The sequence below is a fragment of the Salmo salar genome, chromosome 03 (assembly GCF_965601325.2).
Source record: "Salmo salar chromosome 03, fSalSal1, whole genome shotgun sequence".
NCBI lineage: Eukaryota > Metazoa > Chordata > Actinopteri > Salmoniformes > Salmonidae > Salmo > Salmo salar.
In genome coordinates, this window is record NC_138293.1 from 99,148,720 (window position 1) to 99,174,623 (window position 25,904).

Below are 25,904 nucleotides of genomic sequence, written 5' to 3' on the forward strand. Positions count from 1 at the left end.
GGCTGGTTACAACTAGAATGTTGCTCTATGACGTCATGGCTTGTTACAACTAGAATGTTGCTCTATGACGTCATGGCTGGTTACAACTAGAATGTTGCTCTATGACGTCATGGCTGGTTACAACTAGAATGTTGCTCTATGACGTCATCATGGATGGTTACAACTGGAATGTTGCTCTATGACGTCATGGCTGGTTACAACTGGAATGTTGCTCTGTGACGTCATGGCTAGATGCTGTTACATGGTATGTTCAGACCATATAATACCCCTCTGTCTGTAAAATAGTAACCCATACCTCTCTCTGTAAAGACCATATAATAACCCATACCCCTCTGTCTGTAAAGACCATATAGTAGCCCATACCTCTCTCTGTAAAGACCATATAGTAACCCATACCTCTCTAGGTTTGAGAAGGCTGCGGTGGAGTACCAGGAACAGCTGTGTGCCGTGACAGGGATGGACTGTTCCATTAAGGGCTTTGACCGCTCACTCCTCAAACTGGCCGGAGCCAACAGCTCTAACACAGCCAGCCCCAAACACAACGGCAACGGTGAGACACACACACACACACACACACACACACACACACACACACACACACACACACACACACACACACACAGCTTTAACACAGCCAGCCCCAAACACAACGGTGAAAACACAGGGAATAGGAAGACATTTCAGAGGCAACCATTAGCCGATAATAACCAAGTGTTCCCCTCCTCTCTCTCTTCTCCTCTCCCTTTCCTCTCTCCTCCTTCTGTCTCTCCCCTCCTCTCTCTTCTCCTCCCCCTTTCCTCTCTTCTCCTTCCGTCTCTCCCCTCCCCTCCTCTCTCTTCTCCTCCCCTTTCCTCTCTTCTCCTTCTGTCTCTCCCCTCCTCTCTCTTCTCCTCCCCCTTTCCTCTCTTCTCCTTCCGTCTCTCCCCTCCTCTCTCTTCTCCTCCCCCTTTCCTCTCTTCTCCTTCCGTCTCTCCCCTCCCCTCTTCTCTCTTCTCCTCCCCCTTTCCTCTCTTCTCCTTCTGTCTCTCCCCTCCTCTCTCTCTTCTCCTCCCCCTTTCCTCTCTTCTCCTTCTGTCTCTCCCCTCCTCTCTCTCTTCTCCTCCCCCTTTCCTCTCTTCTCCTTCCGTCTCTCCCCTCCTCTCTCTCTTCTCCTCCCCCTTTCCTCTCTTCTCCTTCCGTCTCTCCCCTCCTCTCTCTCTTCTCCTCCCCCTTTCCTCTCTTCTCCTTCCGTCTCTCCCCTCCTCTCTCTTCTCCTCCCCCTTTCCTCTCTTCTCCTTCCGTCTCTCCCCTCCTCTCTCTCTTCTCCTCCCCCTTTCCTCTCTTCTCCTTCCGTCTCTCCCCTCCTCTCTCTCTTCTCCTCCCCCTTTCCTCTCTTCTCCTTCTGTCTCTCCCCTCCTCTCTCTTCTCCTCCCCCTTTCCTCTCTTCTCCTTCCGTCTCTCCCCTCCCCTCTTCTCTCTTCTCCTCCCCCTTTCCTCTCTTCTCCTTCCGTCTCTCCCCTCCTCTCTTCCTCCTTCAGGTGACGGCAGGAAGACGGTTCTCCTCAAGTCCAATGAGTGTTCCTCCGAGGTGCTCAACCTCCTTGCCAATAAGGCATGCCAGTGCTATGTGGCCCTCGGCGATTGGTCCTCGGTGCAGGAGTGGCAGGCCAGCGTGCACGCCCTCAAGAAGAACCCTGGTAACCCTGCCGCAGCGAGCGTGCACCTGAAGACAGACTTCAACTACGTACGGGCTCTGAGCTGCTTCGAGGACGGAGACTTCCAAGAATGCCGTGCTCAGCTGGAGCTCCTGGCGGGGGAGAGAGACGACTACGGCCTGCTCAACTCCACCTCTACGGGCTCCAAGGACAAACTAGGTAGGAGGGAGGGAGGGAGGGAGAGAGAGGGAGGGAGAGAGAGAGAGAGGACTAAGGCCTGCTCAACTCCACCTGCTTCAAAGATAAACTAGGTAGGAGGGGAGGGAGAGAGAGAGCGAGAGAGGACTAAGGCCTGCTCAACTCCACCTGCTTCAAAGATAAACTAGGTAGGAGGGGAGGGGGAGAGAGAGGACTAAGGCCTGCTCAACTCCACCTCTACTGGCTCCAAGGATAAACTAGGTAGGGAGGGAGAGAAAGAGCGAGAGAGGACTAAGGCCTGCTCAACTCCACCTGTTCAACTGATATACTAGTTAGGAGGGTGTCAGACTGCCCCCTTCAGTTTTGAGTCTTGACTCCTTAGTGGTGTGTGTGTGTGTGTGTGTGTGTGTGTAGACCTGAAGCGTCTCCTCCCGGCAGTGTTGAGTCCGGACCCCTCAGAACTGCAGAAGGCCATCGAGGTGCAGCTGCTGCGCAGCGCTGTGGCCGCCATGACAACGGCCAATCACGAGCAGGAACAGAAGGCCATGCCCACCTCGGAGTGAGTCTCTCATTGGATCGTGGTGAACACTTTTTGATGAATCCTGTATTAATGTGTTAGTGCTGGGTAGGAACAAAAACCTGCTGGATTGTGGGACACTTCATTGGGAAGAGCTCAATTGCATACACCTCGTCTCCTTCTCAAAACCCATTGGAGGAGGTGAGGGGGCGGGACCTCTGGCTTTGTCATCCAATGGGTTGTAAGAGGGAGACTGAGGAGACACCAGTATTTCTTTGAGCTCTTCCATGATGTCTTCTACATTCCATTTAGGTTGAGTTCTGTTGGACTGGCTGCAGGTTCTGTCTGTGCTGCCCAATGGGCCCTGGTCAAAACTAGTGCACTATATAGGGAATAGGGAACCAATGGGCCCTGGTCAAAACTAAGGAACCATTTGGGACAGACTATGTACACTCTCGTTCACTACATCCCACCAATTTAAAAGCTTTGTATTGGTGGAGACTTAGTGGGAGTTGCCACCTTTTTTCTGATACCAGTCATTTCCTTTTCAATCAGTGACAGGAAGTGAAGACACTGGGAGGAAGGAGAGATAATAGCTTACGTCTTGTGTGTGTGTGTGTTACAGTACCCTGGTCCGTTACCTGAAGCAGACGGGTCGTATCTGTCTGGGTCCCCTCCGCCTCTCCACCCTCACCCTCTCTGACGGCCTGCCCACTCTGGCCACCCTGCAGCTACACTGCTGCTCTGCCCTGGAGAACACACTCAGCGGACAGGAGGTATACACACACACACACACACACACACACACACACACACACACACACACACACACACACACACACACACACACAGACCCTCACCACCCTGCAGCTACACTGCTGCTCTGCCCTGGAGAACACACTCAGCGGACAGGAGGTATACACACACACACACACACACACACACACACACACACACACACACACACACACACACACACACACACACACACACACACAGACCCTCACCACCCTGCTGCTACACTGCTGCTCTGCCCTGGAGAACACACTCAGCGGACAGGAGGTATACACACACACACACACACACACACACACACACACACACACACAGACCCTCACCACCCTGCAGCTACACTGCTGCTCTGCCCTGGAGAACACACTCAGCGGACAGGAGGTATACACACACACACACACACACACACACACACACACACACACACACACACACACACACACAGACCCTCACCACCCTGCTGCTACACTGCTGCTCTGCCCTGGAGAACACACTCAGCGGACAGGAGGTATACACACACACACACACACACACACACACACACACACACACACACACACACACACACACACACACACACACACAGACCCTCACCACCCTGCAGCTACACTGCTGCTCTGCCCTGGAGAACACACTCAGCGGACAGGAGGTATACACACACACACACACACACACACACACACACACACACACACACACACACACACACACACACACACACACACACACAGACCCTCACCACCCTGCAGCTATACTGCTGCTCTGCCCTGGAGAACACACTCAGCGGACAGGAGGTATACACACACACACACACACACACACACACACACACACACACACACACACAGACCCTCACCACCCTGCAGCTACACTGCTGCTCTGCCCTGGAGAACACACTCAGCGGACAGGAGGTACACACACACACACACACACACACACACACACAGACTCTCACCAGCCTGCAGCTACACTGCTGCTCTGCCCTGGAGAACCACTCAGCGGACAGGAGGTATACACACACACACACACACACACACAGACCCTCACCACCCTGCAGCTACACTGCTGCTCTGCCCTGGAGAACATGACTCTACATGACCAACAGTATGTGGACATCTGCTCTTCATCTCATTCAATAATCATGGGCATTAATATGGAGTTGGTCCCCCCTTTGCTGCTACAACAGCCTCCACTCTTCTGGGAAGGCTTTCCACTAGATGTTGGAACATTACTGTGGGGGCTTGTTTCCATTCAGCCAAGAGCATTAGTGAGGTCGGGCACTGATGTTGGGCGATTAGGCCTGGCTAACAGTCGACGTTCCAATTCATCCTGACGGTGTTCAGGTCAGGGCTCTGTGCAGGCCAGTCAATATCTTCCAGACTGAGCTCGACAAACCATATCTGCATGGACCTGGCTGTGTGTACGGGGAAATTGTCGTGCTGAAACAGGAAAGGCCCTTCCCCAAACTGTTGCCACAAAGTTGGAAGCAAAGAACCGTCTAGAATGTCATTGTATGCTTTAAGATTTCCCTTCACTGGAACTAAGGGGCCTAGACCGAACCGTGAAAAACAGCCCCAGACCATTATTCCTCCTCCACCAAACTTTACAGTTGGCACTACGCATTTGGGCAGGTAGCGTTCTCCTGGCATCCGTCAAACCCAGATTAGTCCATCGGACTGACAGATGGTGAAGCATGATTCATCACTCCAGAGAAAACGTTTCCACTGTTCCAGAGTCCAGTGGTGACAAGCTTCACGCAACTCCATCATTTACATCGCCATGGAAACCCATTTCATGACGCTCCCGACCAACAGTTCTTGTGCTGATGTTGCTTCCAGAGGCAGTTTGGACCTCGGTAGTGAGTCTTGCAACCGAGGACAGATGATTCAGTACTCAGCGGTCCTGTTTTAGTGAGCTTGTGTGGCCTACCACTTCTCAGCTGAGGCGTTGTTGCTCCTAGATGTTTCCACTTCACAATAACAGCACTTACAGTTGACCGGGGCAGCTCTAGCAGGGCAGAAATTTGTCATGTCAAACTGACTTGTTGGAAAGGTGGCATCCTATGACGGTGCCACGTTGTAAGTCACTGAGCTCTTCAGTAAGGCTATTCAACTGCCAATGTTTGTCTAGCAGTGTGCTCGATTTTATACACCTGTCAGCAACGGGTGTGGCTGAAATAGCCAAATTCACTAATTTGAAGGGGTGTCCACATAATGCTGTGTGTGTGTGTGTGTGTACACCCCCCTAACCCTCTCCTCCTCTCCAGGACTGTCTGATCCCCCTGTACAGTGAAGCTCTCAGCACCTGTAAACAACAGGATGTCCAGCCGTGGCTCCACACACTGAGATACACCATCTACCAGAGACAGCTACTGCTCAGGCTGAAAGGTAGACAACCTCCCTGTGTCTGTGGGAGGTCTTTCTGCTCTTAAACACTGTGCTTTATATCTACTGGGTGTGTGTTGTCCCCATCGCTGTGTCTTTGTCATGTGACTCACGTTAACCCTCTTCCTGTGTTCCATTACCCAGGCTCCTCTGCTCCGCTGGATGGCCACCTGATGGAACTATGTCTGACGGCCGTCAAGTTCGCCCGGAAACAGGGGAACATCGCCCTGGCAACGCGTCTGCTGGGCCAGTGCAGCGAGGGAGAGGAGGAGGAGGGAGGAGAGGAAGGGTTGAGCCGTGCGTTCAGGCGTTTGTCACTAGCGGGTGTTGTGGGGGAGAAGTGGGGACCTGAACTACAGATCGAGAAGGCTAAAGTCCTCTGCACCGCGGGTGAGTGTGTGTTAGTGTTTGGCTTACTCGTCTTTCTCTTTACCCACTTATTCCTCCCCAACTCTCTCTCATGCTCCACCTCTCTCCCTCCTCTCCTCCCCTCCCTCTCTCTCCTCTCCCCTCCAGGTCAGTCCATGGCAGCCATGGAGATGTTGAGTTCCTGTGCTCTGTCTTTCTGTCGCTCAGGGAAGTGTGAGCGTGCTGCCTGTCGCTCCGTCCTCACTCTGTGTAAGTAGTGATTCTAGTGTGTCCCAAATGGCCCCCTATTCCCTACGTAGGGCTCTTATTGGAGGGAATAGAGTGCCATTTGAGATGCAGGCCTACCAGGGTTGGTACCAGTCTCTCTGTCCTGTGCATGCTGGGTAATGGATGCCTGCCTTTTTAGAAAACCTCCCATGTGTGTTTGACTCGGCCCTGTTCCAACCGTCTGTCTCTGTCTGTAGGTAAGTGGCTGCTGGCGGACTGGAAGGACATGACCCCTCAGCTCAAACAGGTGGTGAAGAGGTCAGGGGTCATGACCCCAGGGGTCGCCGCCTTGCCCCCCATCAGCCAGAACATCACAGCCCTGCTGGAGCTACCCCTAGAGGACCAGGGCATGCCCCGAATCACAGCTGAGACCACAGGTAGGACACAGCCCTCCCTGACCCCTCTCTTCCTCCAGTCTGTACCCTAACCCCTCTCTTCCTCCAGTCTGTACCCTACACCCTGACCCCTCTCTTCCTCCAGTCTGTACCCTAACCCCTACACCCTAACCCCTCTCTTCCTCCAGTCTGTACCCTAACCCCTACACCCTAACCCCTCTCTTCCTCCAGTCTGTACCCTAACCCCTACACCCTAACCCCTCTCTTCCTTCAGTCTGTACCCTAACCCCTACACCCTAACCCCTCTCTTCCTTCAGTCTGTACCCTAACCCCTCTCTTCCTTCAGTCTGTACCCTAACCCCTACACCCTAACCCCTCTCTTCCTCCAGTCTGTACCCTACACCCTAACCCCTCTCTTCCTCCAGTCTGTACCCTAACCCCTACACCCTAACCCCTCTCTTCCTCCAGTCTGTACCCTACACCCTAACCCCTCTCTTCCTTCAGTCTGTACCCTAACCCCTACACCCTGACCCCTCTCTTCCTCCAGTCTGTACCCTACACCCTAACCCCTCTCTTCCTCCAGTCTGTACCCTAACCCCTCTCTTCCTCCAGTCTGTACCCTAACCCCTCTCTTCCTCCAGTCTGTACCCTAACCCCTCTCTTCCTCCAGTCTGTACCCTAACCCCTCTCTTCCTTCAGTCTGTACCCTAACCCCTAACCCCTCTCTTCCTCCAGTCTGTACCCTAACCCCTCTCTTCCTCCAGTCTGTACCCTGACCCCTCTCTTCCTCCAGTCTGTACCCTGACCCCTCTCTTCCTCCAGTCTGTACCCTGACCCCTCTCTTCCTCCAGTCTGTACCCTAACCCCTCTCTTCCTCCAGTCTGTACCCTGACCCCTCTCTTCCTCCAGTCTGTACCCTGACCCCTCTCTTCCTTCAGTCTGTACCCTAACCCCTCTCTTCCTCCAGTCTGTACCCTAACCCCTCTCTTCCTTCAGTCTGTACCCTAACCCCTACACCCTGACCCCTCTCTTCCTCCAGTCTGTACCCTAACCCCTCTCTTCCTCCAGTCTGTACCCTAACCCCTCTCTTCCTCCAGTCTGTACCCTAACCCCTAACCCCTCTCTTCCTCCAGTCTGTACCCTAACCCCTCTCTTCCTTCAGTCTGTACCCTAACCCCTCTCTTCCTTCAGTCTGTACCCTAACCCCTCTCTTCCTCCAGTCTGTACCCTAACCCCTCTCTTCCTTCAGTCTGTACCCTAACCCCTACACCCTGACCCCTCTCTTCCTCCAGTCTGTACCCTCCACCCTAACCCCTCTCTTCCTTCAGTCTGTACCCTAACCCCTCTCTTCCTCCAGTCTGTACCCTAACCCCTCTCTTCCTCCAGTCTGTACCCTAACCCCTCTCTTCCTCCAGTCTGTACCCTACACCCTAACCCCTCTCTTCCTTCAGTCTGTACCCTACACCCTAACCCCTCTCTTCCTCCAGTCTGTACCCTCCACCCTAACCCCTCTCTTCCTTCAGTCTGTACCCTAACCCCTACACCCTGACCCCTCTCTTCCTCCAGTCTGTACCCTAACCCCTACACCCTAACCCCTCTCTTCCTTCAGTCTGTACCCTAACCCCTACACCCTGACCCCTCTCTTCCTCCAGTCTGTACCCTAACCCCTACACCCTAACCCCTCTCTTCCTCCAGTCTGTACCCTAACCCCTCTCTTCCTCCAGTCTGTACCCTAACCCCTACACCCTGACCCCTCTCTTCCTCCAGTCTGTACCCTAACCCCTCTCTTCCTCCAGTCTGTACCCTAACCCCTCTCTTCCTCCAGTCTGTACCCTAACCCCTCTCTTCCTCCAGCCTCTACCCTAACCCCTCTCTTCCTCCAGTCTGTACCCTAACCCCTCTCTTCCTCCAGTCTGTACCCTAACCCCTCTCTTCCTCCAGTCTGTACCCTGACCCCTCTCTTCCTCCAGTCTGTACCCTGACCCCTCTCTTCCTCCAGTCTGTACCCTAACCCCTCTCTTCCTCCAGTCTGTACCCTAACCCCTCTCTTCCTCCAGTCTGTACCCTAACCCCTCTCTTCCTCCAGTCTGTACCCTACACCCTCTCTTCCTTCAGTCTGTACCCTGACCCCTCTCTTCCTCCAGTCTGTACCCTACACCCTCTCTTCCTTCAGTCTGTACCCTAACCCCTCTCTTCCTCCAGTCTGTACCCTAACCCCTCTCTTCCTTCAGTCTGTACCCTAACCCCTAACCCCTCTCTTCCTCCAGTCTGTACCCTAACCCCTCTCTTCCTCCAGTCTGTACCCTGACCCCTCTCTTCCTCCAGTCTGTACCCTGACCCCTCTCTTCCTCCAGTCTGTACCCTGACCCCTCTCTTCCTCCAGTCTGTACCCTAACCCCTCTCTTCCTCCAGTCTGTACCCTGACCCCTCTCTTCCTCCAGTCTGTACCCTGACCCCTCTCTTTCTCCAGTCTGTACCCTGACCCCTCTCTTCCTTCAGTCTGTACCCTAACCCCTCTCTTCCTCCAGTCTGTACCCTAACCCCTACACCCTGACCCCTCTCTTCCTCCAGTCTGTACCCTAACCCCTCTCTTCCTCCAGTCTGTACCCTAACCCCTCTCTTCCTCCAGTCTGTACCCTAACCCCTAACCCCTAACCCCTCTCTTCCTCCAGTCTGTACCCTAACCCCTCTCTTCCTTCAGTCTGTACCCTAACCCCTCTCTTCCTTCAGTCTGTACCCTAACCCCTCTCTTCCTTCAGTCTGTACCCTAACCCCTCTCTTCCTTCAGTCTGTACCCTAACCCCTCTCTTCCTCCAGTCTGTACCCTAACCCCTCTCTTCCTTCAGTCTGTACCCTAACCCCTACACCCTGACCCCTCTCTTCCTCCAGTCTGTACCCTCCACCCTAACCCCTCTCTTCCTTCAGTCTGTACCCTAACCCCTCTCTTCCTCCAGTCTGTACCCTGACCCCTCTCTTCCTCCAGTCTGTACCCTAACCCCTCTCTTCCTCCAGTCTGTACCCTACACCCTAACCCCTCTCTTCCTTCAGTCTGTACCCTAACCCCTACACCCTAACCCCTCTCTTCCTCCAGTCTGTACCCTAACCCCTACACCCTAACCCCTCTCTTCCTCCAGTCTGTACCCTAACCCCTACACCCTAACCCCTCTCTTCCTTCAGTCTGTACCCTAACCCCTACACCCTAACCCCTCTCTTCCTTCAGTCTGTACCCTAACCCCTACACCCTGACCCCTCTCTTCCTCCAGTCTGTACCCTAACCCCTACACCCTAACCCCTCTCTTCCTCCAGTCTGTACCCTAACCCCTCTCTTCCTCCAGTCTGTACCCTAACCCCTACACCCTGACCCCTCTCTTCCTCCAGTCTGTACCCTAACCCCTCTCTTCCTCCAGTCTGTACCCTAACCCCTCTCTTCCTCCAGTCTGTACCCTACACCCTAACCCCTCTCTTCCTCCAGTCTGTACCCTGACCCCTCTCTTCCTCCAGTCTGTACCCTGACCCCTCTCTTCCTCCAGTCTGTACCCTAACCCCTCTCTTCCTCCAGTCTGTACCCTAACCCCTCTCTTCCTCCAGTCTGTACCCTAACCCCTCTCTTCCTCCAGTCTGTACCCTAACCCCTCTCTTCCTTCAGTCTGTACCCTAACCCCTAACCCCTCTCTTCCTCCAGTCTGTACCCTAACCCCTCTCTTCCTCCAGTCTGTACCCTGACCCCTCTCTTCCTCCAGTCTGTACCCTAACCCCTCTCTTCCTCCAGTCTGTACCCTGACCCCTCTCTTCCTCCAGTCTGTACCCTAACCCCTCTCTTTCTCCAGTCTGTACCCTGACCCCTCTCTTCCTCCAGTCTGTACCCTGACCCCTCTCTTCCTCCAGTCTGTACCCTGACCCCTCTCTTCCTCCAGTCTGTACCCTGACCCCTCTCTTCCTTCAGTCTGTACCCTAACCCCTCTCTTCCTCCAGTCTGTACCCTAACCCCTCTCTTCCTTCAGTCTGTACCCTAACCCCTACACCCTGACCCCTCTCTTCCTCCAGTCTGTACCCTAACCCCTCTCTTCCTCCAGTCTGTACCCTAACCCCTCTCTTCCTCCAGTCTGTACCCTAACCCCTAACCCCTAACCCCTCTCTTCCTCCAGTCTGTACCCTAACCCCTCTCTTCCTTCAGTCTGTACCCTAACCCCTCTCTTCCTCCAGTCTGTACCCTAACCCCTCTCTTCCTTCAGTCTGTACCCTAACCCCTACACCCTGACCCCTCTCTTCCTCCAGTCTGTACCCTCCACCCTAACCCCTCTCTTCCTTCAGTCTGTACCCTAACCCCTCTCTTCCTCCAGTCTGTACCCTAACCCCTCTCTTCCTCCAGTCTGTACCCTGACCCCTCTCTTCCTCCAGTCTGTACCCTGACCCCTCTCTTCCTCCAGTCTGTACCCTAACCCCTCTCTTCCTCCAGTCTGTACCCTACACCCTAACCCCTCTCTTCCTTCAGTCTGTACCCTAACCCCTACACCCTAACCCCTCTCTTCCTCCAGTCTGTACCCTAACCCCTACACCCTAACCCCTCTCTTCCTCCAGTCTGTACCCTAACCCCTCTCTTCCTCCAGTCTGTACCCTAACCCCTACACCCTGACCCCTCTCTTCCTCCAGTCTGTACCCTAACCCCTCTCTTCCTCCAGTCTGTACCCTAACCCCTCTCTTCCTCCAGTCTGTACCCTACACCCTAACCCCTCTCTTCCTCCAGTCTGTACCCTGACCCCTCTCTTCCTCCAGTCTGTACCCTGACCCCTCTCTTCCTCCAGTCTGTACCCTAACCCCTCTCTTCCTCCAGTCTGTACCCTAACCCCTCTCTTCCTCCAGTCTGTACCCTACACCCTCTCTTCCTTCAGTCTGTACCCTAACCCCTCTCTTCCTCCAGTCTGTACCCTACACCCTCTCTTCCTCCAGTCTGTACCCTAACCCCTCTCTCTCTGCCTCCATAGTGAGTGTGGGTGTAGGAGAACCAGACTTGGTCCTGGGGCAGCTCTACCAGTTGTCCACCAGTCAGGCTCCGGAGGTGGCCAAGTCCTGGGCGGCTCTCGCCAGCTGGGCCTATCGTTGGGGACGGAAGGTGGTCGACAACGCCAGGTACATATTCTGACCGTTGTCACTCAGCAGTTATCCTGAAACACACGTGAATACAGACGTGGTGCGTTCTGTGGTAAAAGCTGATAACATGAATACAGATGTGGTGCGTTCTGTGGTAAAAGCTGATAACATGAATACAGACGTGGTGCGTTCTGTGGTAAAAGCTGATAACGTGAATACAGACGTGGTGCGTTCTGTGGTAAAAGCTGATAACGTGAATACAGATGTGGTGCGTTCTGTGGTAAAAGCTGATAACATGAATACAGACGTGGTGCGTTCTGTGGTAAAAGCTGATAACGTGAATACAGACGTGGTGCGTTCTGTGGTAAAAGCTGATAACGTGAATACAGACGTGGTGCGTTCTGTGGTAAAAGCTGATAACATGAATACAGATGTGGTGCGTTCTGTGGTAAAAGCTGATAACATGAATACAGATGTGGTGCGTTCTGTGGTAAAAGCTGATAACATGAATACAGATGTGGTGCGTTCTGTGGTAAAAGCTGATAACATGAATACAGATGTGGTGTGTTCTGTGGTAAAAGCTGATAACATGAATACAGACGTGGTGCGTTCTGTGGTAAAAGCTGATAACATGAATACAGACGTGGTGCGTTCTGTGGTAAAAGCTGATAACATGAATACAGATGTGGTGCGTTCTGTGGTAAAAGCTGATAACATGAATACAGATGTGGTGCGTTCTGTGGTAAAAGCTGATAACATGAATACAGATGTGGTGCGTTCTGTGGTAAAAGCTGATAACATGAATACAGATGTGGTGCGTTCTGTGGTAAAAGCTGATAACGTGAATACAGACGTGGTGCGTTCTGTGGTAAAAGCTGATAACATGAATACAGACGTGGTGTGTTCTGTGGTAAAAGACGTTGCTGATTTAAACATTATTTTTTAAATTCTTATGCAATATTGATGTTCCTCTGTCTCCCTCTCTTCCCATCCCCCTCTCCTCTCATACTTCTCTCCTCTTTACCCTCTCTCTCTCCTTTCATCTCTCCTCCCCTACGTCCGTCCATTCCTTTCTCCTCCCATCTCCTCCCTCCATCCCTCCAGTCAAGGTGAAGGTGTGCCCCTGCTCCCGGGAGAGAAGAAGGAGATCGAGGAGCTTCTCCCAGAATGCACCAGTGAGGAGGACAAGGAGAACATCTTCAGCATCCTGGGTCAGGCCATGTGTCGACCTGCTGGAATACAGGTGTGTGTGTGTGTGCGCTCATGAGGAATGAATTAGTAACTATTGTTTTAGTATGTACACATCTCGTACTTTCTCCCAGTGTTCTGAGAATATCATAGTTCATCCAGGATAGAAGTTTAGAACTGGACTCTACTTGGAACTGCATAACTAAGTGGCTTGGTATGTGTGTCTGTCTCTTTCCATGTATCTCTCTACCTCTTTTAGACTCTCTAGTCTTGATTCCTGACTCTCTACCTCTTTTAGACTCTCTAGTCTTGATTCCTGACTCTCTACCTCCTTTTAGACTCTCTAGTCTTGATTCCTGACTCTCTACCTCCTTTTAGACTCTCTAGTCTTGATTCCTGACTCTCTACCTCCTTTTAGACTCTCTAGTCTTGATTCCTGACTCTCTACCTCCTTTTAGACTCTCTAGTCTTGATTCCTGACTCTCTACCTCCTTTTAGACTCTCTAGTCTTGATTCCTGACTCTCTACCTCCTTTTAGACTCTCTAGTCTTGATTCCTGACTCTCTACCTCCTTTTAGACTCTCTAGTCTTGATTCCTGACTCTCTACCTCCTTTTAGACTCTCTAGTCTTGATTCCTGACTCTCTACCTCTTTTAGACTCTCTAGTCTTGATTCCTGACTCTCTACCTCCTTTTAGACTCTCTAGTCTTGATTCCTGACAGTCTCTCTACCTCTTTTATACTCGAGGATCACGCAACCTGATAGACTGTAACTGTAATTATGATCCACGTCACAAAGTATAATCCAAAATAAATACAACCATCTTGGCGTTAACTGGAGTGGGGAGTTTAGAAGACTGTGATGAAGAATGAATGACTGTCAGATATTAGCTATAGAGGCAATGCTTCTAAAATACCTTGGCACTAGATTTGCGATTTTTATCAATTTTGAAAATCTGAAATGATGTATGTTCTGTAAAGAAATCCAATAGGGACCTTAACCTAGGCTGAAACAGCGAACAGCATTCAGAAAAAACCTCCAAGAATAAAGTACTTTGGTGTGTTCGTTCTATTTACATGTTAGTGACGTTTACCGTGTTGAATGGAATGCTGTCAAGAAAGTATTCCAACCTTTTATAGACTTGATTTAGTACACTTCTATAATTGAGATCAGACTCACAAACAGCGCGCGCACGAGCATGCGGGGGGGAACCCCAATTCTGCTCGTGCTACATCTCCAATTTGCCGCACGTGTCTTGGCAGGTCTGGGTTTGGGATTCACTTCCAGCCTGCTATAACTCTCTCTCTCGCCCCCACCCCCCTCTCTCTCTCTCCCCACCCCCCTCTCTCTCTCCCCCACCCCCCCTCTCTCTCCCCCACCCCCCCTCTCTCTCCCCACCCCCCCTCTCTCTCCCCCACCCCCCTCTCTCTCCCCCACCCCCATCTCTCTCTCCCCCACCCCCCCTCTCTCTCTCCCCCACCCCCCCCTCTCTCTCTCCCCCACCCCCCCCTCTCTCTCTCCCCACCCCCCTCTCTCTCTCCCCACCCCCCCTCTCTCTCCCCCACCCCCCCTCTCTCTCCCCCACCCCCCCTCTCTCTCCCCCACCCCCCCTCTCTCTCTCCCCCACCCCCCTCTCTCTCCTCCACCCCCCCTCTCTCTCCTCCACCCCCCCTCTCTCTCCCCCACCCCCCTCTCTCTCTCTCCCCCCCCTCTCTCTCTCTCCCCCCCTCTCTCTCTCTCTCTCTCCCCCCCCTCTCTCTCTCTCCCCCTCTCTCTCTCTCTCTCTCCCTCTCTCCCCCACCCCCTCTCTCTCTCTCTCTCCCCCACCCCCTCTCTCTCTCTCTCTCCCCCACCCCCTCTCTCTCTCTCTCTCCCCCACCCCCCCTCTCTCTCTCTCCCCCACCCCCCCTCTCTCTCCCACCCCCCCTCTCTCTCCCTCTCTCTCCCACCCTCCCTCTCTCTCCCACCCCCCCTCTCTCCCCCCCACCCCCCCTCTCTCCCCCACCCCCCACTCTCTCTCCCCCCCACCCCCCCTCTCTCTCCCTCCAGGATGAGGACATGGCCCTGCAGCAGGAGGATGAGGAGGAGGATGACATGGTGGATGTGATCTGGAGACAGCTGCTGTCTGCCTGTCCCTGGCTGGAGGAGCAGGGGGAGGGGGTCCAGGGTGGGGGTAGTGGGGTGATGGAGGGTCTGATCCGGGTCTGGAGGAGGGTGGTGGACCGGATCTTCAGTCTCTACAAGGTCTCCTGCGGTGCCTACTTCACCTTCCTCAAACTCAACGCTGGACAGGTGGGTGGAACTCACGCTCTCTCCTGGGGGGACTGGCAGGGAGGACTGGGACTGGCAGGGAGGACTGGGACTGGCAGGGAGGACTGGGACTGGCAGGGGGGACTGGCAGGGGGGACTGGCAGGGGATACGGACTGGCAGGGGATACGGACTGGCAGGGGATACGGACTGGCAGGGGATACTGGGACTGGCAGGGGGGACTGGCAGGGGGACTGCGACTGGCAGGGTGGACTGGCAGGGGATACGGACTGGCAGGGCGGACTGGGACTGGCAGGGGATACGGACTGGCAGGGGATACGGACTGGCAGGGGATACTGGGACTGGCAGGGGGGACTGGCAGGGGATACGGACTGGCAGGGCGGACTGGGACTGGCAGGGGATACCGACTGGCAGGGCGGACTGGGACTGGCAGGGCGGACTGGGACTGGCAGGGCGGACTGGGACTGGCAGGGGATACGGACTGGCAGGGGGGACTCGGACTGGCAGGGTGGACTGGCAGGGGATACGGACTGGCAGGGCGGACTGGGACTGGCAGGGGGGACTGGCAGGGGATACGGACTGGCAGGGCGGACTGGGACTGGCAGGGGATACGGACTGGCAGGGGATACTGGGACTGGCAGGGGATACGGACTGGCAGGGGATACGGACTGGCAGGGGATACTGGGACTGGCAGGGGGGACTGGCAGGGGATACTGGGACTGGCAGGGGGGACTGGCAGGGGATACTGGGACTGGCAGGGGGGACTGGCAGGGGGGACTGGGACTGGCAGGGTGGACTGGCAGGGGATACGGACTGGCAGGGCGGACTGGGACTGGCAGGGGATACGGACTGGCAGGGCGGACTGGGACTGGCAGGGGATACGGACTGGGACTGGCAGGGGATACGGACTTGCAGGGGATACTGGGACTGGCAGGGGGGACTGGCAGGGGGGACTGGGACTGGCAGGGGATACGGACTGGCAGGGGATACGGACTGGCAGGGGATACTGGGACTGGCAGGGGGGACTGGCAGGGGGGACTGGGACTGGCAGGGGGGACTGGCAGGGGATACGGACTGGCAGGGGGGACTGGGACTGCTTAGTCCGACACTATTTCCATGGGAATTTTCCATTGGGCGTTCTTTTTAGTCCGGGATGACGCTTAATCTGTGTCTGGGAACCTGGCCCTACGAGTACTGTCTATAAGATGAATGTTAAAGTAGAATTGATGTTTTTCATCCCGGTATTGCTATTCACTGTTTCTATTCATCTAGGACTTGAGGAAGTTTGGGATGTTGTAGGAGATGCCTTGTCCCTTTCCCTGCATCTCTCCTATCCATCCATCTCTTCCTCTGTCCCTCCATGTCTCTCTTCTTCCTCCGTCAGGTACCCATCGATGAGGATGACCCCAAGCTGCTGCTGACCAATCAGAACAGCAAGCAGAGTAACGACGATATCATCGTCATGGCGACGCTGCGGTTGCTACGGCTGCTGGTGAAGCACGCCGGGGAGCTGAGGGAGGGGCTTGAGCTTGGGCTCGCCTCAACCCCCACCGCCCCCTGGAGAGGTAACACACACTCAGACCCCCACTGGCCCCTGGAGAGGTAACACACACACAGACCCCCACTGGCCCCTGGAGAGGTAACACACACACACAGACCCCCACTGGCCCCTGGAGAGGTAAAACACACACAGACCCCCACTGGCCCCTGGAGAGGTAACACACACTCAGACCCCCACTGGCCCCTGGAGAGGTAACACACACACACAGACCCCCACTGGCCCCTGGAGAGGTAAAACACACACAGACCCCCACTGGCCCCTGGAGAGGTAACACACACACGACCCCCACTGGCCCCTGGAGAGGTAACACACACACAGACCCCCACTGGCCCCTGGAGAGGTAAAACACACACAGACCCCCACCGCCCCCTGGAGAGGTAACACACACTCAGACCCCCACTGGCCCCTGGAGAGGTAACACACACACAGACCCCCACCGGCCCCTGGAGAGGTAAAACACACACAGACCCCCACTGGCCCCTGGAGAGGTAACACACTCAGACCCCCACTGGCCCCTGGAGAGGTAAAACACACACAGACCCCCACTGGCCCCTGGAGAGGTAAAACACACACAGACCCCCACTGGCCCCTGGAGAGGTAACACACTCAGACCCCCACTGGCCCCTGGAGAGGTAAAACACACACAGACCCCCACTGGCCCCTGGAGAGGTAACACACACAGACCCCCACTGGCCCCTGGAGAGGTAACACACTCTCCGACCCCCACTGGCCCCTGGAGAGGTAACACACTCAGACCCCCACTGGCCCCTGGAGAGGTAAAACACACACAGACCCCCACTGGCCCCTGGAGAGGTAACACACACTCAGACCCCCACTGGCCCCTGGAGAGGTAACACACACAGACCCAGAGGGAGCTCTCTATTTCTCTGAAGGCTCCTGTTAGACTCTAGAAATGAATTAATATTTATTAAACTGACATTCTAGTATAAGACCTAGAACACGTTATGGAGAGATCATCTCCAGTTAGTTGAGACCTTCGTCTCCTGCTAATTCACCCCCTCTCCCCCCAGGCATCATCCCCCAGCTGTTCTCTCTCCTGTCTCCTGCTAATTCACCCCCTCTCCCCCCAGGCATCATCCCCCAGCTATTCTCTCTCCTGTCTCCTGCTAATTCACCCCCTCTCCCCCCAGGCATCATCCCCCAGCTGTTCTCTCTCCTGCTAATTCACCCCCTCTCCCCCCAGGCATCATCCCCCAGCTGTTCTCTCTCCTGTCTCCTGCTAATTCACCCCCTCTCCCCCCAGGCATCATCCCCCAGCTGTTCTCTCTCCTGCTAATTCACCCCCTCTCCCCCCAGGCATCATCCCCCAGCTGTTCTCTCTCCTGTCTCCTGCTAATTCACCCCCTCTCCCCCCCAGGCATCATCCCCCAGCTGTTCTCTCTCCTGCTAATTCACCCCCTCTCCCCCCAGGCATCATCCCCCAGCTGTTCTCTCTCCTGCTAATTCACCCCCTCTCCCCCCAGGCATCATCCCCCAGCTGTTCTCTCTCCTGCTAATTCACCCCCTCTCCCCCCAGGCATCATCCCCCAGCTGTTCTCTCTCCTGTCTCCTGCTAATTCACCCCCTCTCCCCCCCAGGCATCATCCCCCAGCTGTTCTCTCGTCTGAACCATCCAGAGGCTTACATCAGACAGAGTATCTGTAGTCTGCTGTGTCGCGTTGCCCAGGACTCGCCACACCTCATCCTGTACCCTGCTATAGTCGGATCACTGTCTCTGGGAGGAGAGGCACAGCACGCAGGTATATACACACACACACACACACACACACACACACACTAGAGGTCGACCGATTAATTGGCATGGCCGATTAATTATGGCCGATTTCAAGTTTTCATAAAGATCGGTAATCGGTATTTTTGGACGCCGATTATGGCCAATTACATTGCACTCCACGAGCAGCCTGCGTGGCAGGCTGACCACCTGTTACACAAGTGCAGCAAGGAGCCAAGGTAAGTTGCTAGCTAGCATTAAACTTATCTTATAAAAAAACTATCAATCTTCACATAATCACTAGTTAACTACACATGGTTGACGATATTACTAGTTTAACTAGCTTGTCCTGTGTTGCATATAATCGATGCGGTGCCTGTTAATTTATCATTGAATCACAGCCTACTTCGACAAACGGGTGATGATTTAAAAAAAGCACAATCGTTGCGCGAATGTACCTAACTATAAACATCAATGCCTTTCTTAAAATCAATACACAAGTATATATTCTTTAACCTGCATATTTAGTTAAAAGAAATTCATGTTAGCAGGCAATATTAACTAGGGAAATTGTGTCACTTCTCTTGCGTTCTGTGCGAGCAGAGTCAGGGTATATGCAACAGTTTGGGCTGCCTGGCTCGTTGCGAACTAATTTGCCAGAATGTTACGTAATTATGACATAACATTGAAGGTTGTGCAATGTAACAGGAATATTTAGACTTAGGGATGCCACCCGTTAGATAAAATACGGAACGGTTCCGTATTTCACTGAAATAATAAACATTTTGTTTTCAAAATGATAGTTTCCGGATTCTACCATATTAATGACCTACGCCTCGTATTTGTGTGTTTATTATAATTAAGTCTATGATTTGATACAACAGTCTGACTGAGCGATGGTAGGCAGCAGCAGGCTCGTAAGCTTTCATGCATTTGCCAGCAGCTCTTCCCAATGGTTCAAGCATTGCACTGTTTATGACTTCAAGCCTATCAACTCCCGAGATTAGGCTGGCAATACTATAGTGCCTATAAGAACATCCAATAGTCAAAGGTATATGAAATACAAATGGTATAGAGAGAAATAGCCCTATAACTAACTACAACCTAAAACTTCTTACCTGGGAATATTGAAGACTCATGTTAAAAGGAACCACCAGCTTTTATATGTTCTCATGTTCTGAGCAAGGAACTTAAACGTTAGCTTTTTTACATGGCACATATTGCACTTTTACTTTCTTCTCCAACACTTTGTTTATGCATTATTTAAACCAAATTGAACATGTTTCATTATTTATTTGAGGCTAAATAGATTTTATTGATGTATTATATTAAGTTAAAATAACTGTTCAATCAGTATTGTAATTGTCATTATTACAAATATATAAAAATCGTCCGATTTAATCGGTATTGGATTTTTCTGGTCCTCCAATAATCGGTATTGGCGTTGAAAAATCATAATCAGTCGGCCTCTAAAACACACACATACTCTCAACTCGCCATAACATCTTTGTTTCCCAGGAAACAAGCTCCCGTCGGCCCTGCCCACCTTCCTGGGCAGCATGCAGGGGGAGGGGCTATGTGAGGAAGGGGAGGGGACACTGGGAAGTAACCCCGCCTCCCAGGAAGAAGATGGGCGAGGTGAGGAGTTTCCTGCTCTGTGTTCCAGCCAGGACCAGGCCATGATGCATGACTGCTACAGCAAGATAGTGGACAAGCTTTCTGCAGCCAACCCCACTATGGTGTTACAGGTAAACACTTCCCCCTACTGCAGCCAACCCCACTATGGTGTTACGGGTAAACACTTCCCCCTACTGCAGCCAACCCCACTATGGTGTTACGGGTAAACACTTCCCCCTACTGCAGCCAACCCCACTATGGTGTTACGGGTAAATACTTCCTCCTACTGCAGCCAACCCCACTATGGTGTTACGGGTAAATACTTCCCCCTACTGCAGCCAACCCCACTATGGTGTTACGGGTAAATACTTCCCCCTACTGCAGCCAACCCCACTATGGTGTTACGGGTAAATACTTCCCCCTACTGCAGCCAACCCCACTATGGTGTTACGGGTAAATACTTCCCCCTACTGCAGCCAACCCCACTATGGTGTTATAGGCAAAAACTTCTCCCTACTCCATCACCACTATTATGTTACAGGTAGACCTAGGGTCATGCAATGGTCATTAAGAGTATTTACAACTTCTATTATTCAGAAACACAAAATACTGTCATACTGTCTAAAATGAGACTAATATCGGGATATGACATTTTGGCCCTACTTGTGTCTGGTGGTGACCTGTGCTAACCACGTGTGACTCTGTGGGTCCCCAGGTGCAGATGCTAGTGGGAGAGCTGCGCCGTGTGACTCTGTGTGTGTCTGTCTGTGGGTCCCCAGGTGCAGATGCTAGTGGGAGAGCTGCGCCGTGTGACTCTGTGTGTGTCTGTCTGTGGGTCCCCAGGTGCAGATGCTAGTGGGAGAGCTGCGCCGCGTGACTCTGTGTGTCTGTCTGTGGGTCCCCAGGTGCAGATGCTAGTGGGAGAGCTGCGCTGTGTGACTCTGTGTGTGTCTGTCTGTGGGTCCCCAGGTGCAGATGCTAGTGGGAGAGCTGCGCCGTGTGACTCTGCTGTGGGATGAGTTGTGGCTGGGCGTCCTGCAGCAGCAGCACATGCACGTCCTGCGCAGGATACAGCAGCTGGAGGACGAGGTCAAGAGAGTGCAGAACAACAACACACTACGCAAGTGAGTCACACACTACTAGGGTACACGAAGAATAGGATTTGATTAATCAAACACAGGTTTCAGAATGACCCAACTCCAGTCACAAAACAGTTCATTAATGCACACAAGTAGCAGAATAGTGTGTGGTGGTCCAGTGGTTAGCTCTGCAGGTACTGGGTAGCCTAGGCTGCCAGTGGTTAGTCCCTGGCTCAGGTACTGGGTAGCCTAGGCTGCCAGTGGTTAGCTCTGCAGGTACTGGGTAGCCTAGGCTGCCAGTGGTTAGCTCTGCAGGTACTGGGTAGCCTAGGCTGCCAGAGAGGTTAGTCCCTGGCTCAGGTACTGGGTGGCCTAGGCTGCCAGTGGTTAGCTCTGCAGGTACTGGGTAGCCTAGGCTGCCAGTGGTTAGCTCTGCAGGTACTGGGTAGCCTAGGCTGCCAGTGGTTAGCTCTGCAGGTACTGGGTAGCCTAGGCTGCCAGTGGTTAGCTCTGCAGGTACTGGGTAGCCTAGGCTGCCAGTGGTTAGCTCTGCAGGTACTGGGTAGCCTAGGCTGCCAGTGGTTAGCTCTGCAGGTACTGGGTAGCCTAGGCTGCCAGTGGTTAGCTCTGCATGTACTGGGTAGCCTAGGCTGCCAGAGGTTAGCCCTGGCTCAGGTACTGGGTAGCCTAGGCTGCCAGTGGTTAGTCCCTGGCTCAGGTACTGGGTAGCCTAGGCTGCCAGTGGTTAGTCCCTGGCTCAGGTACTGGGTAGCCTAGGCTGCCAGAGAGGTTAGTCCCTGGCTCAGGTACTGGGTAGCCTAGGCTGCCAGAGGTTAGTCCCTGGCTCAGGTACTGGGTAGCCTAGGCTGCCAGAGAGGTTAGTCCCTGGCTCAGGTACTGGGTGGCCTAGGCTGCCAGAGGTTAGTCCCTGGCTCAGGTACTGGGTAGCCTAGGCTGCCAGAGAGGTTAGTCCCTGGCTCAGGTACTGGGTAGCCTAGGCTGCCAGAGAGGTTAGTCCCTGGCTCAGGTACTGGGTAGCCTAGGCTGCCAGAGAGGTTAGTCCCTGGCTCAGGTACTGGGTGGCCTAGGCTGCCAGAGGTTAGTCCCTGGCTCAGGTACTGGGTAGCCTAGGCTGCCAGAGAGGTTAGTCCCTGGCTCAGGTACTGGGTAGCCTAGGCTGCCAGAGAGGTTAGTCCCTGGCTCAGGTACTGGGTAGCCTAGGCTGCCAGAGAGGTTAGTCCCTGGCTCAGGTACTGGGTAGCCTAGGCTGCCAGAGGTTAGTCCCTGGCTCAGGTACTGGGTAGCCTAGGCTGCCAGAGAGGTTAGTCCCTGGCTCAGGTACTGGGTAGCCTAGGCTGCCAGAGGTTAGTCCCTGGCTCAGGTACTGGGTAGCCTAGGCTGCCAGAGAGGTTAGTCCCTGGCTCAGGTACTGGGTGGCCTAGGCTGCCAGAGAGGTTAGTCCCTGGCTCAGGTACTGGGTAGCCTAGGCTGCCAGAGAGGTTAGTCCCTGGCTCAGGTACTGGGTAGCCTAGGCTGCCAGAGGTTAGTCCCTGGCTCAGGTACTGGGTAGCCTAGGCTGCCAGAGAGGTTAGTCCCTGGCTCAGGTACTGGGTAGCCTAGGCTGCCAGAGAGGTTAGTCCCTGGCTCAGGTACTGGGTAGCCTAGGCTGCCAGAGGTCATGGGTTTCATTCTGACCCACTGCACTTCTCACTCGCTGACTATACAACACTGTCCTGTCTCAACATGTATGTTTTAACCCTGTTAAAGGAACATAGATGAACAGTGTGTCTCCTCTGTCAGGGAGGAGAAGGTGGCCATCATGTGTGAGAAGCACTCTGCTCTGATGCGTCCCGTGGTGTTCGCTCTGGACCACGTGAGGGGCATCACCACCACGCCCGCAGAGACCCCCCACGAGACCTGGTTCCAGCAGACCTACGGGGACGCCATCACCTCGGCCCTGGAGAGACTGAAGAGCCCTCACAACCCAGCCAACCCCGCCAGCAGCTGGGTCCCGTTCAAACAAGTAGGACCAGGACCGGGGGGGTGTAGGGTGACGTTGTCCCTATAAGCTGGGTCTTGGGTCGGCTTTGCATTGTCCTCCACTAATGGTTAAAGGTAGACTCAGGGAGATATTCCTCCACTAATGGTTAAAGGTAGACTCAGGGAGATGACGTTAAAACGAACAGCACCTCAGATATTCCTCCACTAATGGTTAAAGGTAGACTCAGGGAGTTGATGTTAAAACGAACAGCACCTCAGATATTCCTCCACTAATGGTTAAAGGTAGACTCAGGGAGATATTCCTCCACTAATGGTTAAAGGTGGACTCAGGGAGATATTCCTCCACTAATGGTTAAAGGTAGACTCAGGGAGATATTCCTCCACTAATGGTTAAAGGTAGACTCAGGGAGTTGACGTTAAAACGAACAGCACCTCAGATATTCCTCCACTAATGGTTAAAGGTAGACTCAGGGAGTTGACGTTAAAACGAACAGCACCTCAGATATTCCTCCACTTATGGTTAAAGGTAGACTCAGGGAGATGATGTTAAAACGAACAGCACCTCAGATATTCCTCCACTAATGGTTAAAGGTAGACTCAGGGAGTTGACGTTAAAACGGACAGCACCTCAGATATTCCTCCACTAATGGTTAAAGGTAGACTCAGGGAGTTGACGTTAAAACGAACAGCACCTCAGATATTCCTCCACTAATGGTTAAAGGTAGACTCAGGGAGATATTCCTCCACTAATGGTTAAAGGTAGACTCAGGGAGATGACGTTAAAACGAACAGCACCTCAGATATTCCTCCACTAATGGTTAAAGGTAGACTCAGGGAGATATTCCTCCACTAATGGTTAAAGGTAGACTCTGGGAGATGATGTTAAAACGAACAGCACCTCAGATATTCCTCCACTAATGGTTAAAGGTAGACTCAGGGAGATGATGTTAAAACGAACAGCACCTCAGATATTCCTCCACTAATGGTTAAAGGTAGACTCTGGGAGTTGACGTTAAAACGAACAGCACCTCAGATATTCCTCCACTTATGGTTAAAGGTAGACTCAGGGAGATGATGTTAAAACGAACAGCACCTCAGATATTCCTCCACTAATGGTTAAAGGTAGACTCAGGGAGATATTCCTCCACTAATGGTTAAAGGTAGACTCAGGGAGATGACGTTAAAACGAACAGCACCTCAGATATTCCTCCACTAATGGTTAAAGGTAGACTCAGGGAGATATTCCTCCACTAATGGTTAAAGGTAGACTCAGGGAGTTGACGTTAAAACGAACAGCACCTCAGATATTCCTCCACTAATGGTTAAAGGTAGACTCAGGGAGTTGATGTTAAAACGAACAGCACCTCAGATATTGAGATATCTAGCTAATGACAAATGGTCTTCAAATTGGTAACTGTACAAAATAAAATGCTCATATTGACAAAGAGAACATTAGCATCATAAAGACTAGAGATAAACAGGGAACTGGGCCTTCCCTGTGGCTCAGTTGGTCGAGCATGGTGTTTGCAACACCAGGGTTGTGGGTTTGATTCCCACGGGGGGCCAGTACAAAAAGAAGGGAAAAAAATTAAAAATGCATGAAATGAAATGAAATGTATGCATTCACTACTGTAAGTCGCTCTGGATAAGAGCGTCTGCTAAATGGCTAAAATGTAAACGTAATAAACCTAGCTGGCTAGCGTGTCTGCTTTTGGCTGTCTGCTCAGCTTGTTATCAAAGCCAAAGTTAATTTCGCACTCATCTTGTCCATCAGAATAAATACTTTAAAAATGTAAATGTTATAATTGCCAACATAAAAACATGGTGTACAGTTTCTTACCCTAATGTTACTGTCCTGATCTCAATGACAGAGCTCAGTGGAGGCCAGGTGCCACTTTCAGTCACCGCGCCTAAACTCACAATTTGCTCAATCCTGCCTATGACGCATTGGGAAAGGGGCGTCAGTTGTTACTATAGCAATTCAAGATGGTGCTACCCATATTGTTAGGGTCTTAATAGAGTGAAAACTCATGGACGACCTAGATAAAGCTCAAACCCAAGTTTATTCACCCGCTGGGTCATACAGCTGCAAAGACAACATACAAGACATCACACAAACACATCTTTATACCTTCTGACTAGGAGCCATCATCTCCTTGAGCATCTAAGATACACACCTTCTCTGTTGCTAGGCAGAAACACAGTAGGTTCCTCTCACTGGTGTTGTCATGGCCCTGCCTGAGTCTAGGACCCTCATGGGTGTGGAAATAGGACTATAATCAGATGGTCTTCAGGGTGGGCCCCTGTGACCCCCCTCCCAGCAGTGTCTTCTCTCCATCTGTTGACCTCATCTCCAGTTGAGTTCCACATCCCTAAAGGTCCTGGTTCCTCAGCAACCGGTCTGCCTTATCAGGAACTGAAACCAGACTGTTGTCCTTTGCATCCCTCCCAAGGAACATTCATATTCAACAATAATATATTTGAATAGAATATGAACTTTCTGCACTTCCCCTTTTTCCTCACGCAGTGACTTGCCCCGTCACGCAGTGACTTGCCCCGTCACGCAGTGACTTGCCCCGTCACGCAGTGACTTGCCCCGTCACGCAGTGACTTGCCCCGTCACGCAGTTCCCCTTGCCGTGTATATTCCTTATACATGTAAAGTAGTCGATACGTTCTAGTGTGGTAAATTCAACAACACCTCTAATAAACATTGGTTCCAGATCAAAATCCCCCAAATACAGATGTTTCTATGTTAAAGGCAGATGTTTAGTGGATTGAAGACATCTCTTTGCTTTACTTCCTGAAGTGTTTCCAGTCCCCATTAGGATTGGGGGAAGGGAAGCTGATCCTAGATCTGTGCTTAGGGGAAAC

At 52.7% G+C, this 25,904-nt stretch overlaps 1 protein-coding gene across 4 annotated transcripts in view; it reads left to right on the forward strand.

Moving 5' to 3' along the window:
- LOC106593986 (serine/threonine-protein kinase SMG1) overlaps positions 1–25,904 on the forward strand; it is a 134,803-nt gene that overhangs the window by 63,876 nt on the left and 45,023 nt on the right. For all 4 annotated transcript variants that reach the window (XM_082972942.1, XM_082972944.1, XM_082972943.1 and 1 more), the window contains 16 exons: positions 405–550; positions 1,518–1,853; positions 2,247–2,391; positions 2,975–3,125; positions 5,408–5,528; positions 5,670–5,915; positions 6,042–6,143; positions 6,359–6,538; positions 11,479–11,623; positions 12,689–12,827; positions 14,822–15,064; positions 16,426–16,606; positions 18,201–18,362; positions 19,853–20,082; positions 20,921–21,075; positions 22,831–23,053. In XM_082972942.1, the coding sequence (XP_082829068.1) occupies positions 405–550; positions 1,518–1,853; positions 2,247–2,391; positions 2,975–3,125; positions 5,408–5,528; positions 5,670–5,915; positions 6,042–6,143; positions 6,359–6,538; positions 11,479–11,623; positions 12,689–12,827; positions 14,822–15,064; positions 16,426–16,606; positions 18,201–18,362; positions 19,853–20,082; positions 20,921–21,075; positions 22,831–23,053 (2,905 nt within the window). The remainder of the gene's footprint in view (positions 1–404; positions 551–1,517; positions 1,854–2,246; positions 2,392–2,974; positions 3,126–5,407; positions 5,529–5,669; positions 5,916–6,041; positions 6,144–6,358; positions 6,539–11,478; positions 11,624–12,688; positions 12,828–14,821; positions 15,065–16,425; positions 16,607–18,200; positions 18,363–19,852; positions 20,083–20,920; positions 21,076–22,830; positions 23,054–25,904) is intronic.